The following is a 12,693-nucleotide window of genomic DNA, read 5'->3' on the forward strand; positions in this document are numbered from 1 at the left end:
ACAGATAGACAGTTTTTGAAAGTGTGAACAAATTATGAAATTGGAGCAATAAATGCATTAATTATAGACTTTGCATAATTATACATAAGAAGAATTATTTGAATTTATGAACACTTAAACACTACAAACCAGTGTGACGAAATATGAACAGCACACTACTGATATAAAAATGCTAAACTAGCAGTAATGGTAGTAAGGTGGAGGCATGCTGAATATATTGTTTAGTTTGTGACTTAAAAAAACAAAGTTTACAATAGCTAATTGTACTGATAAAAAGCTCTATTTTACAATAAAAGGCTTTTGTAACAAAATAACTGGGGTTATTTACAATTTAAAATCAGGAGATAAATAAGTATTAAAGTTTAAGAACAGTGGTTTAAAAATAAATTTCATGTTTTTTAAAAAGTATGTAGGTATCCACTACATTTATGTCGCTTTAAAATTCAATTGCTGTACTGTATACTACAAAACTAGTATATGTTTGGATTTAAAAAAAAATTCCAATAGCAAAAACTACGGGCTACTGAAATAAAAAATAAAAAGTATATTTTATTGCACGCCAGTTCCATTGAACAGTCCATTTTGATTAGATTGAATAACAGATTCATAATCGAGCTTAGAGGACAAATTTTCATCATTGACCAATGCAGGGTTGACCTTAAACACCATAGAGCGCCGTTCTGTGGGGCTTATCTCAGTGACGTTGTCCACAACTTCACCAAAGAGCTTATGGCATGGGGTGTTGCTCTTGGACAGCCTGGAGGAGCGTCTTACAGGTGTGACAACCGCCACTGCAGCTTCTGATACTCGTCTGCAAGAAACAAGGTCAATGTAGAAACATGGAAAACTCTTGGAAATATATCAGTAAATTAAAAATACAGATTTGAAACATCCTATATAAAATATAGGAGAAGTTACTTTAAAATACTTAAACGAAATTGTTTAACTAAAGAAGGTCAACACAAACCCATTAACATTTAACTTTAACAAACAGGTAAACAATACAAATTTACTTTGATTAAAAAATACAGCACAAATTACTTTTCATAGATTGCTACCACATTTTATATAGAACTCTTTGAAATGCATATAAATGTTTTAATACTAAGTTAATTGAGATTTCATTAGTTTGCAAAAAATAATTCTCATCATAGTAAGAGACATTTATTCTAGCTTGATCAGGCTGTATAAAATTATACAAATGTAAGGCAACATTTAAATAGCACCTACTTGAAGACCGATTAGTGTAAAGCATTGAAAAAAAAACTGAGAAAAATATTGGCACTAGTAGTAACAGCAAACAACACACATTATCCTACCTTAAAGATGGAGTTGTGACTTTGTATTTCTTAACACTTCCTTCCACAAGGGGAGTCTCAGCTGCTCTTGGTGTCTGACAGGGAGGTAGAGATTCTTGGCTGGGCTGTACTGGAGGGGAACAAGATGAAACTGGTTTGGGATTTCGTGACCTCTTGTTCTGTGGTCCCAAAATTTGAGAGAAGGAATTTTTCATTTCTGTGGCTAGTAAATCACAAGGCTGCGGGAAAAAAGAAAAATAACAAGCTTTACATATCAAGCGCTAAACTTTTCATTACAAATAAACTTTTCATTCTTTTTTCAACATATCACGAAATTAAAAGTATATTTATTATTGAAAAAGGCAACTAAAATGAAAACCAAGAAAAATAAGACAAATCTGCAATAGTTGTTAAAAAATAGAAGTAAAGTGAACTAGTTAACAAAGTACCTGTGCATTGTGTCTGACAGCATCTGTGTATACCTCAAGGACCATTTGAGGAAACGCTCCCATCACTTTAGCCTTACAAATATAGAATGGCGCAAAGGTGACTATTTTGGGGATGTTTGTCTCCATCTCTTCTAGCCATGGTAAAATGTCTTCAAGAGAGCATCCCTAAGGAAGAAACATGGGTAAATTAATATTCCACCAGCAAAAATCTGCTACATTTATTACTAATGAAAATCCATATTTCAAGAAAAAAAAAGAAAACATTTTAAACTCACTGAATAGAAGAGGTTCAAACACTCATCCAGCATAGTTTTCAAGTTGTTCAAAACATCATCACCAATTTCATCATCATGTACTTGGGATGAATTATTCAGATTTTCTGCTTCCAAGTGTTGTTCATTTTCTTTTAAATTATAAAGATAGAAATTACACAAACAAAACTTTTTTGTGTTCGACACATTTAAAAAAATTTTTTTTAGGGAAAAATTATTTGTAAACTGATCTAGTCCAGGCACTATTCAAACTCAATGCTGAATACAGAAATGTAAATCCGTGGGTTGGAAGGTATAGTAATAAAAAAATATAAAAAATAAATAAACATTGTCTAAAATATAACACATTTTTGCCAATTCAAAACTGAATGCTTTTATCATAATTTTGATAATTGCTATATTTCTCAAATGTCCTCACACCAATCTATTTTTAATGTGCAGCATTCTCAAACAAAATTCACAATAAATGCACTTTAGTAAATACCACAGGAGAATTTAGTACCATGCAGGCAACTACCTCTTCTAATACATACGAGCCGACCCGCAGCGTATCATACGCCGCTATTTAGTCGTTTTATTTTCTACTTTTTAGTAATTCATAATTTGTGAATTCGACAGTACCAATGCTGCCACTGAAAATATTTGCTTTAAAACACTAACCCCCCCCCCCCCTTCCCCTAATCTACACCCCCCCCCGTAAAAGCAGCCTCCGCTTAGTTATTTCTTAGTTACCTCCTGTAAGTTTAATATTGAACTAAATTATCTGCCCTTAATATAAACAGGCTCTAAGGCTCTACGATTGGTAAACATTTATCTTTGTAAACATTTAGCGTGACCACAACTCACCAGACAATGTAAGGGTGGGGTGGGGATGGTAGTGATAGTGATAGAGAGAAAGAGAGGGGACTGCAAGATTGCGCTTGCAGCTTGTTTTCTAACGGCTCCCAAAAGAGAATTATATATATAGATAACCATCTCGGAATACTTTATTATGCTTCAAAAAATATGGAACATACCATCCTGCTACAAAAAAACTCAACATGGCACATCTAAGCTTATAACTTTGTAAAACCTATACTGACATATACTGTAAACTAAACATTAGAATGAGTCATTACCTTCAACTATATCCTGCACAACACCATCATAGCTGCATGTTTGTGAAGTATTTTCTTTTCCACATGCAGTGACTGGTGCATCTTTAAACAATTTTTTTCTAAATCCATCAGATTGCTGGTTGCCATTCTATAAACAAGATACTTTAAATTAAAAAAAAAAAGAACAACCAAACACCAAAAATAACCAATGAATCTTAAAATTATTGAAGACCAAATACTATTATAAAGTGCTAACCTTCTGGGAATCTGATAGAACATCTTTCTTCTTTTTTGCTGACAGGCTGGCACCAAAATTCATTAAGTGACGATAATGACCAGGGGTTTTTCCTTTGTCCTTAAGCCAAGCATTTAGTTTTGCCCTATAAATATATTTAGCCATATTGAGAACAGAAAATTTTTTTTGTTAAAAAAAAACTAAAGAAAAATAATTGAAAGTGATTCTTTTTACGAACTCCCGTATTTATACTAGTAGAACTTACATAATTGGTTAAAAGCTAACACCTAGCAGAATCCGATTTCTCTTTACCTTAAACTAGCTTGATCTGTGGCTTTACCAGAAAACTGAACATGTCTGTTATCAAGTGCACTGTATTCCTGGAAAATTTGTTGTTAGACAAATGTAATTGATGTTTGGACACTCATTATATTTCTTTCGATGAACATGCAGTATTTGTGCTAACAAAACACAATAACCAATTGGTCTAATTAGCTTCTGGGATGTTAAGTACATGATGATAAAATATGCTAATACCTTCATTGTTGAATTAGCACCAGGAGCTCTTTTTAAAATACTTTTTGGAATCTGATTTTCATCCTTGGCCAGTTTTTCTTTAAAAAAGAAAAATATTATCATAAATCATAAAAAATATTGTTTTTCCTAACAATGAATGCAGGCAAACTTAAACAACATGAATGTATCAACTCACCACTAGTCCAGCTTCTTCGATTAGGTGTAAAAACTTTCTGCAATGGTTTGTCTTCACTGAGAAACCCAGGATGAGATTTCCTTTTCAGAGCTGGCCTGTTGACATTGACATGTGAAGTATTACCCAAGCATTTCTTAGCTGAGCATGCGCCACACCTGGCATGAGGTCCAGCCTCAGTGTTCTGGCACGCTGGGAGTGAGTCAGGCTTATGCACTACTTTGTTAGTAGCATGAGGTTTTTTCACAGAGGAGAAAGTAGCAAGGGATCTCCTCACTGGTTTGGATTTTGTTGAACTGCTGTTTACTTTTGTAAACCTGTGTTCAACTTTAGAAGGCACAGGAAGGAGGCCAGTGCGTGACGTCATGACAATATTTCAAACTGAAAGAAAGAAAAAAAATGAATAATTTTTTTTTTTAGGCCATGACTGTCGATTTCTACAATGAATGGAAATGCATGTAGACCTTCCCTCTGCAACCATCAATTTACCATTTTTAAAGCAAGAAGAAATAAATATCAGGTAAAAAACACGTCAGTTTTAATCATTAAAAAAATAATTTGATGCCACACTTAAGCAGTTTACAAAATAACAAACTGAAAGTTAGTGGTAATTTAACATTTATTAAAAGACATTCCTTATGAAATTTTTCATGATCAGTTACAATGCCATTGGCATTTTAATTTGTTTGTTATTCTTATCATGATTTCCCACGAAAATCTAAGGCCCATGGCATATACTTTTCTCTCTCTTTTGCAAACAAACTCTCAATAACTTCAAAAACAAGAACACATAGCTATTTACTTGGTGTGGATGTATAAAAAGAGTTATTGTTGTGTAGGTCTAATCATGATCAGCCCTATTGGTTTAAAAAATGTACAACAGATAGCTAGATCTAGTGGTGGTTTAGTTTAGAACATCCAAACAATTATTACAGACTCTCTAGTAGATCTAGATCTAAGTGAAAAACAGGACAGAGGAGGGGGGTAAAAACTACATTTTAGCGTATTTTATTCCCCGCTTCACTTTCACCTACAGTTGACCAAAACACACAAAAATGTTAGAAAAACATTGGGTTTATTTCTTTATGAAGTATTGATAATTTACTTTTGTCAAAACTTGAGAAAAATTCAAATTGGAATATTGAATGCTATAAATAAACTTTTATGAACTCACGATGACCCCAACATGAGGCCAACACCATTTCAAATAGCTATTGCCCAAGCTATGACTTATGCTAATAATGGAAGTCAATGAGTATGAGAACTCATGGTGAACCCTCGACCGTGTAGGGATTTTCCTCCCGCTGACGATCACAGGCTATTTAATTGGAACTGTCCTAATGCTTTTTTATGTTGTTTTTTTACCTTTTCTAATTAAAACTCACATTCATATAAAAATAAATAAAAAAGATCTAGAATCTAGATCTAATCCTAGTGTTTTGCTAACGTTTTTGTGTGTTTCGGTTGCGTTTATAATAAAATACGCTCAACAGGAGGTGAACGTGAAGCGGCGAATAAAATACGCTAAAATGGAGTTTTACAGAGGAGGGTGATATTTACTAGATCTGTATTAATTTAACAACTGTGGTTTGACAACGTACGTCGGACAGCATTTTGCCATTTTTCTTTAGATTATCTACTCTAGAATCTAGATCTAGTCTAGAATAGATCTAGTCACTAGCCTTCTGCCTTCTAGATATTAGTTAGATTACTCTAGAAATAGAATCTAGATCTAGCTAGAGTTTAGACTTAGAGTTTAGACCAAGGCCTACGTTACTAAACTAATAGATCTAGGCCTACTTACTTAATAACTTATTAAAGTTATTATTAGGCATTAGGCCTACTAGTACTAATTCTACTAAAATCTAGGTATTCGGTCTGTCTCAGTGACAGTCAGATAAGCAGTATTACTAGATTCTAGATCTACTGGTCTAGTCTAGACTATCCATTATCACTCAGTTGTGATAGTAGATCTAGAATTGTCAGTGATTTTGTGGTGTAAGGCCGGCGAAAGCCGTCGTTAGCCACTGACTGGAAAGCTGAGTGACTGGGAGTCAGTGAGTGAGTGAGACAAACGGCTAAACATTAGGAACGGGCCTTTTTATTAACTTCTTACCGTATTGAACTGCAGGTCTATAGTTAAAATTAATTATATTGCTCGGGTGATTTCATACAATAGCAAAATTAAAGGCAATAACATACAATCTTTCACAGCTAAATCATAGAACGACGATCCAGCGACTGTTTTATTTTGGTATCGAAATTCTGGTATCGGAAAATCACCTGAAGTCGGCTAATTTTTTTAGCAAATAGCAATTCGACCTATTAAAGTTTTACAGTATTTTAGAGCAATATTCAAACATATTATTAAATTCTTACCTTTTTGTTATAAGTCACTAGCCATGCGGCATGAAAACTAAATATAATTTATGATAATTTCGATTGATTATGTAAACAACATTATGGTATTATAAATATTATAGGAATCGAGTCTTCATAATTTTGAAAATTTCAATGTTGGCGGTCTTCCGGTTTACATTTTCTTAAAGCTCGGCCCATTTAAAATTAAATTAGTAAACGCCACCGCTCAAAGTTGTGGTCAGCCCAGGTCAGCTAAAGTACTAAACCCATTTATTTACTAATAAAAACTTCACCAACGATATGGAAAATTATCGAATAAAAGCTGCAATTTATGGTCGTCCGTAATGGTGAATTATTATTTAATTATTTTAATTGTTTTATATGGCGCCAGGTTATTTAGTGCCCTAGGCAAAACTTCAAGCGCCCCCCCACCCCCTCAAACTTTCAATTTGCACCCCCTCAAACTTTCGATTTGCACCCCCCCCCCCCCCCCATCAAACTTTCAATTTTGTTTCCAACCCATTTTGGTGCCCCCCCCCCTACGGACAGCGCCCGAGGCGACCGCCTAGTTCGCCTTATAGGTAGCGCCGGCCCTGCGTAGAGGGGAGAAAAGTAGGCGAATCTAGCCTTTTTATATAGTGTTATTTTTATTGGGAGGAGGTGGGATAGTAAACTTGTTTCCTACAACAAGTAATATAGGCCTACGAGATCACCAAAACCTGCCGAGCCGATGACAACAATATCACTTAATCGTGTAATATATATTGTTATATATATATATATATATATATATATATATATATATATATATATATATATATATATATATATATATATATATATATATATATATATATATATATAGTAACGGTCATTAAAATTTATAAAATAGTTAAACCCTAAAAGCATCCATGAGTTCTCACTTCGAAAGGGAGTCAATTTGTCTTAAAATTTTCTGTATAGAACGTATTACCCAGAAGTTGTTTCCCTTTGTGACTAACTTTCTTGAGCTGCAAATTTTATATCATGTTTTTTTTTTCTCCTGTATGTAAACATTGTATTTCGTATTAAGACCTGAGAATATAGGCCTTGTCAAAAAGGGCTCCCGAAAAAGCTCATGTCAAATATACCGTACAATAATGTAATGTAAAAAGTTGGCGTTAAATTTGCGAGAGTTGTAGATCAGTCTCATGCAGAACATCAAGCCCTTTCTGTTCAATAAGCTCACAGTTTGTATAGACAACCCTTGAAAATTAAGCTCTTTAGAATATTAAGCTCCCGCCATAGGTCTACATTAAATACTTACAATTGACTTAACTCCCATTAAATTAAAAAAAAAACAACAACAACAATTTTCTCGCTATCCTTTTAGATTTAGCCCTCTCTTTCTTCACTTTTAATTTGTGCAATAATTCAGCTGGGCGTATCGACCCGTTTCGGCGCCCGTGGACCCCCCCCCTTATATAGTTGTTCACTTTAATAACGTAGAGTACGGTGGGCTTTTTTGCGAGGTACATATTATTGTAAGCCCTATAGTCGAGTTAATAAGTTGTTGGTGACATTTTCATTATCCTTTTTCCGGTGTCATTTTTTTGTGTGTGCTGGTTTGTCGTAACGTTTTTGCCAGGGGTCCGCTACTACACCAGTCCAACAATATACACCATCCTCACACCATACACCTCAGCAGCTGAGTACCTATCTCTACTGTGTGCCATATGTTATACATCAGTGATCGAAGCAGCGTAAACAATACTGAGGCGCAATCATTATCCAACATAGTTGACGTCAGTGTATTAAAAAATAACAACACTCCCCGACACCGTTTCCCTTGATTAGTTGATAGGCAAAGTAGACTTCATATGTATCGCTCTCCGTCCCACGTAACACAACAATACATATTGTGTGCTACACCAAATTTCCGGTCCACTAGTTTTAATTATTTTATTCCGTCATCCATGTCAGTCGTATGTATGCATGCTAAAGCGAAGGTCAAAGTAAGAACAGAGAAGTATTAAAAATTTAGGAAACGCCTTGGATACTTTGTGACAAGTTATAACTACAAATTATTTCTATGGGGGGGGGGGGGGGGGGGGAATCAAGTCTGTCTGTACATTCAGCAGTGTGCTAATTTAGAAAAATCTAACCTTAAACCAATGCCATAAGCTAGGACTGATGCTATATTTGTAGATAACTTCTGTAGTAAAGGGGGGGGGGTTCAGATAATCGATAAGGTGAATACTTACTTTTTGAAGACATTTTAATCACAACTACGTTAGAATTATTTTTTTTTTTTTAATTTTTACATGAGACTTATGAGATTAGCCGAGCGATACTTTATCTGAGGTAGAGTCAGTTTACCATCACTGCTGGGTGGAGGCAGGACACTGGATGGTAATCATTTGTCCAGACACTGGACAGCATCCTACCATTAGCTGTTTACATTTTATGCATTCTGCTTTCCTGCTACGGGGGGCATCAGAATGGCGCCAGCCACCCAGTGCGGTTCGAACCCCAGCCCTGTGACACTACTGAGCACTGGCCCCCATGTTTTCAAAGCACGACAAAACACACATGACTCTTTTGAACCTGATGGTCCAAACCTTTCACAAAACAAACAAATTTATTTGAATGCCACAATTAAAAGCTTTATTTTTAAAACCTATATTGAACTGCAAATTCTATACAATCATAGAGGGCTACTTATTAAAAAAGTTATTGTAACAGGTAAAATGTAATACTTTTGTAAATGAAAGCGTTTCTCAACACACAAAATCACGCACAAATGTACGTCTTGTTTCTAATTTTGTATGCTGTTATTCTGTGTGAGGCTGCCCAAACTAAATGTGTCCACAAGTCGAGCTATTCAACATCGAATTCCATCTCTGCGCATGTCACAACGTCGCCATTGTAGCTTATCGTTGCTTTTATCTTGAACTCGCCAGTCACGGGCAGCGATTGGCCGATCTCTATATCAAGTGCTGATATCTTGAAATCGCCCTGAAATAGAATGGTATTTTGTTTTCATTTTTGACAGTTAAAAACAAAGAGCCGAGCAAACTAAAGAGGAAGTAACAAATTTAAATGAAAAGCTGAAGACACTGATAAGAAGGAGACGAAGGACAGGTTAAATGGACTGCTAAACAGAGGCGTAGCGAGGGGGGGGGGGGCATATGTCCCCGGGCGCCGACCTTAGGGGAGGGGCGCGCCAAAATGGGTTGGAAAAACAAATTGAAAGTTTGAGGGGGTGCAAATCAAAAGTTCGAGGGGGGTGCAAATCAAAAGTTCGAGGAGAGGGGTGCAAATCGAAAGTATGAGGGGGGTGCAAATCAAAAGTTCGAGTGGGGTGCAAATCGAAAGTTTGTCCCCGGGAAGGGTCGCTACGCTTCTGCTGCTAAAAGCTGAAGACACTCACTGATTGCAAAGAGGACACGGAAAATAAAAGTGAAAAACTCACCGATGGGAACGGACAATGACAGTCAAGCCCAAGCTTCTTTAAATCCTCTGGGCAGGTTTTGATATTGATCTTGCTGCACAGGTCGTCGTACGTGCATGATCCGACGTCATGGATACATGGGACTGGCATCCAGATGAAGCCAAATTTCTTGGAGACCTCTAGTTGAGCCTGGGGCGCAGAGAGTCAGTTTATTTTTAGTTTAGTTCTATCAGGGGGTCGTCCATAAATGACATGACCCTTTTTATTTTTTTACTATTGTTACTTCCCCAACCCTCATCGTCACACATAGTTACAAAAAGCCAGAAGCCCACTCCTAAAATTACATCACACCTTAGTCTATAGCACCTCCCTCAAAAATATAATTTTCTTTTAATACATCGATTTCGTTATAACATCATTTGATCGATTTCTATTACAATTGCCAAAAACAGCCTTTATAAAACACAAAATAATGGCAAAAATTCCGTTTATAACATTAATTTTCGTCACACAATTCCACCCCCCCCCCTCCCCAGATGTGTGATGTCGTTTATATGACAAACCAGTAGACAACTAACGGGATGCGAACAAACGCAGAGGTAACCAGAAGTATTGTTTTTGTAGTGGAGAGTTCTGCTGTATTCAACTAGCATTAAAACGGAAAAAGTTTCAGTTTTATGACATTTCATGACAAGTGGCATGGAGACTCATTAGGTGACGTAATGGACACAACACAATATTCAAAATTAGATTTCTAAGTACATTTACATGTTCACATTCTAAATAGGAAATTTTTGTTTTTATTATGAGCAGGCCTACTAAAATATACGACATTTCAATTTATTATTTTTATTATGAGTAGGCCTACTAAAATATACGACGTTTCAATTTTTTTTATTATTATCACGAGTAGGCCTACTACAAAGTAAAATGTACGACATTTCACTTTTTGTTTTTACCTTCAACGGAGCTCCAAATTTGGACTTAATGTCCATGTTCCCAGAGAAAGTCAGCTTCCCAGGCAGGTGTATGGGGTCAGGGGACAGCTGCACATCTGAAAACGTGGCTATCTCACTCCCTGGGTCGGCGCAGTTGCTGAACGAGAAAGATTTCAACTTGGAAGATTTCTGTGGAAGAAGTGCGGGTGTTGAAAGTATCGGTATACAGTGTAACAGGTTTAAACTTATAATTGGATGGAAAAATCTAGCTTAGTTTATGCATTTTACAATCTTTTACTTAAAGCACAGATTTTCTTTCTTTAGATATAACGGTAAAATCGGGGGGGGGGGGGGATGATTTATTCTTTTTCAACCAACACTTTGACTAATACGAGCGCATATATTTGTAAAGATCAGATGTGTATATTTTCTTAGCTTTCACCATCTTTTCACGTTCGTACCCAAGACACATGGGCAGGTGAAGGAGAGTTCATCTGTTTCAGGGACCTCGGCATATTATGAAGAGATAGTGTAGTCAGCACTATGCTAAGCCGCCTTTGATTTCCCTAATGAGAGTTAGCTACCCATTAGAGCTGGGTGGACACAGCGACATTCTACTGATTTGAACCCGTATTACAACTCGGGACTCTCGAATTAACTGCTTAGCTCTCTACCGTCCGCTTTCTTAGCTTTACAATTCTTATTCACGTAGTAAGTGCCTATGCGATTTTTTGTGCGTTGCTAGCTACGATAAGGAAAAAGGAAATCCTTTGGGAGGGGGGGGGGGGTTAAAAAGATTTAGAAATATTCGTTAAAGTAGAAAATAAAATAAGCACTGAAAAAAAATTTCTTATTCTAAGATGCATATTTATGGATTATGATAGCTATTCTATAGAGTGAAAAAAAAAGACAAAACATTATGAAGATTAATAATTGATACAAGAAACGAAAAAAGAAATGTACACAACATCATGAAGTTGGTAAAAAAAATATCAATTACTATGTTTTTATTAAAGTAAATAATAGATAGTTTAAAAATTCTCTTTAATTTCACAACAAAAACTGCATAGCGTTTGATTAATACAGAATACATGACGTGAATTGCTCTGCCTTAAACCACATTAAACATGCGTACCTTAGCCTTGACGTCCAGAAAGTGAGTACTGTTGCGTAAAAACTCAGAGAGGAGCTTGACTTCTTCGTAAGCCTCAACCTTGAACTGGTCCATGATCTCCACATAGTTCCCGCATGCTGGCGCCACTAGTAGCACAGCCAGAACAAAACACAAGTACATCTTGTTTCGAGATACGAAGACAGCAACTTGTGTTAGAGATACGAGGGTTTTGTTGTAACACTGAGCAGTTTATACGCCAGGATGTTCTGAAATGTTGCTTGAAGGTCCTGCCTTTTATAATCCCCGGCAGAAATACAGAGGGAGGCAGTGGCGTCGCTTGGTCGGGTGCGGCACCTCATGGTGTCACCCCACCCTCCACAGCAATAGCTTAATTTAGCATTGTTTTCAATATAGTAGCCAGGTGTTGTTTTTTTTTCGGGATCGTCAATTTGTAGTTAAAAGATTTTTTAAAATCTAAAATTAATCATAAATTGAACTTCAAAGAGCCTTTTCATCAACATATTTTGCAATTTTTAGTCTTGGTGTCACCCCCCCCCCCCCTTTGGTGTCATCCAGGGGGGGGGGGGATCGCACGGAGCTAGCTTGATATTAACTCTTTTCACTTTGTTAGATATTAGGTCTTGCCAGTGTGTTTTAGATCATGTCAGTGTGTTGGATATAACAGTGTAACGTTGTTGAATTTTAGGTCTTATCATATTTGTTGAATATTAAATCTTGCCATTTTTATTTTGTTAGATATTTTTTATCATATGTTAACATTTGTCAT

General features: G+C 36.0%; 2 protein-coding genes across 2 annotated transcripts; both read right to left on the reverse strand.

Annotated features, from left to right (window-relative positions):
- Positions 1-397: 397 nt before the first annotated feature.
- Positions 398-6,314, reverse strand: LOC131936555 (cytoskeleton-associated protein 2-like). Its single transcript, XM_059293587.1, has 10 exons — positions 6,177-6,314; positions 4,064-4,441; positions 3,889-3,965; positions 3,664-3,731; positions 3,373-3,496; positions 3,138-3,264; positions 2,023-2,150; positions 1,748-1,912; positions 1,320-1,537; positions 398-811 (listed from the first exon to the last, which is right to left on the reverse strand). The coding sequence occupies exons 2-10, from the start codon at positions 4,425-4,427 to the stop codon at positions 550-552; spliced, it is 1,533 nt and encodes a 510-aa protein (XP_059149570.1). The 5' UTR covers positions 4,428-4,441; positions 6,177-6,314; the 3' UTR covers positions 398-549.
- Positions 6,315-9,050: 2,736 nt separating this feature from the next.
- On the reverse strand, positions 9,051-12,171 carry LOC131936569 (ganglioside GM2 activator-like). The gene is made up of 4 exons (XM_059293618.1): positions 11,928-12,171; positions 10,814-10,981; positions 9,876-10,043; positions 9,051-9,418 (listed from the first exon to the last, which is right to left on the reverse strand). Exons 1-4 carry the CDS (start codon positions 12,084-12,086, stop codon positions 9,281-9,283), a joined length of 633 nt encoding a protein of 210 aa, XP_059149601.1. The 5' UTR covers positions 12,087-12,171; the 3' UTR covers positions 9,051-9,280.
- Positions 12,172-12,693: the final 522 nt, after the last annotated feature.

This window comes from Physella acuta, unplaced genomic scaffold (assembly GCF_028476545.2).
Source record: "Physella acuta isolate Inbredline_101_S28 unplaced genomic scaffold, ASM2847654v3 ptg000180l, whole genome shotgun sequence".
NCBI classification, from domain to species: Eukaryota; Metazoa; Mollusca; class Gastropoda; family Physidae; genus Physella; species Physella acuta.

What these genes read in the sequence shown, in the direction of transcription:
- LOC131936555 (XM_059293587.1), bottom strand. Translation starts at nt 4,427, where the DNA reads ATGACGTCACGCACTGGCCTCCTTCCTGTGCCTTCTAAAGTTGAACAC. An exon ending in TCGAAGAAGCTGGACTAGTG is followed by an intron (nt 3,966 to 4,063) that starts GTGAGTTGATAC and finishes TCTTTTTTAAAG; the next exon opens with AAAAACTGGCCAAGGATGAA. An exon ending in ACAGATCAAGCTAGTTTAAG is followed by an intron (nt 3,497 to 3,663) that starts GTAAAGAGAAAT and finishes ATATATTTATAG; the next exon opens with GGCAAAACTAAATGCTTGGC.
- LOC131936569 (XM_059293618.1), bottom strand. Translation starts at nt 12,086, where the DNA reads ATGTACTTGTGTTTTGTTCTGGCTGTGCTACTAGTGGCGCCAGCATGC. An exon ending in TTCTGGACGTCAAGGCTAAG is followed by an intron (nt 10,982 to 11,927) that starts GTACGCATGTTT and finishes CTTCTTCCACAG; the next exon opens with AAATCTTCCAAGTTGAAATC. An exon ending in GTCATTGTCCGTTCCCATCG is followed by an intron (nt 9,419 to 9,875) that starts GTGAGTTTTTCA and finishes ATTCTATTTCAG; the next exon opens with GGCGATTTCAAGATATCAGC.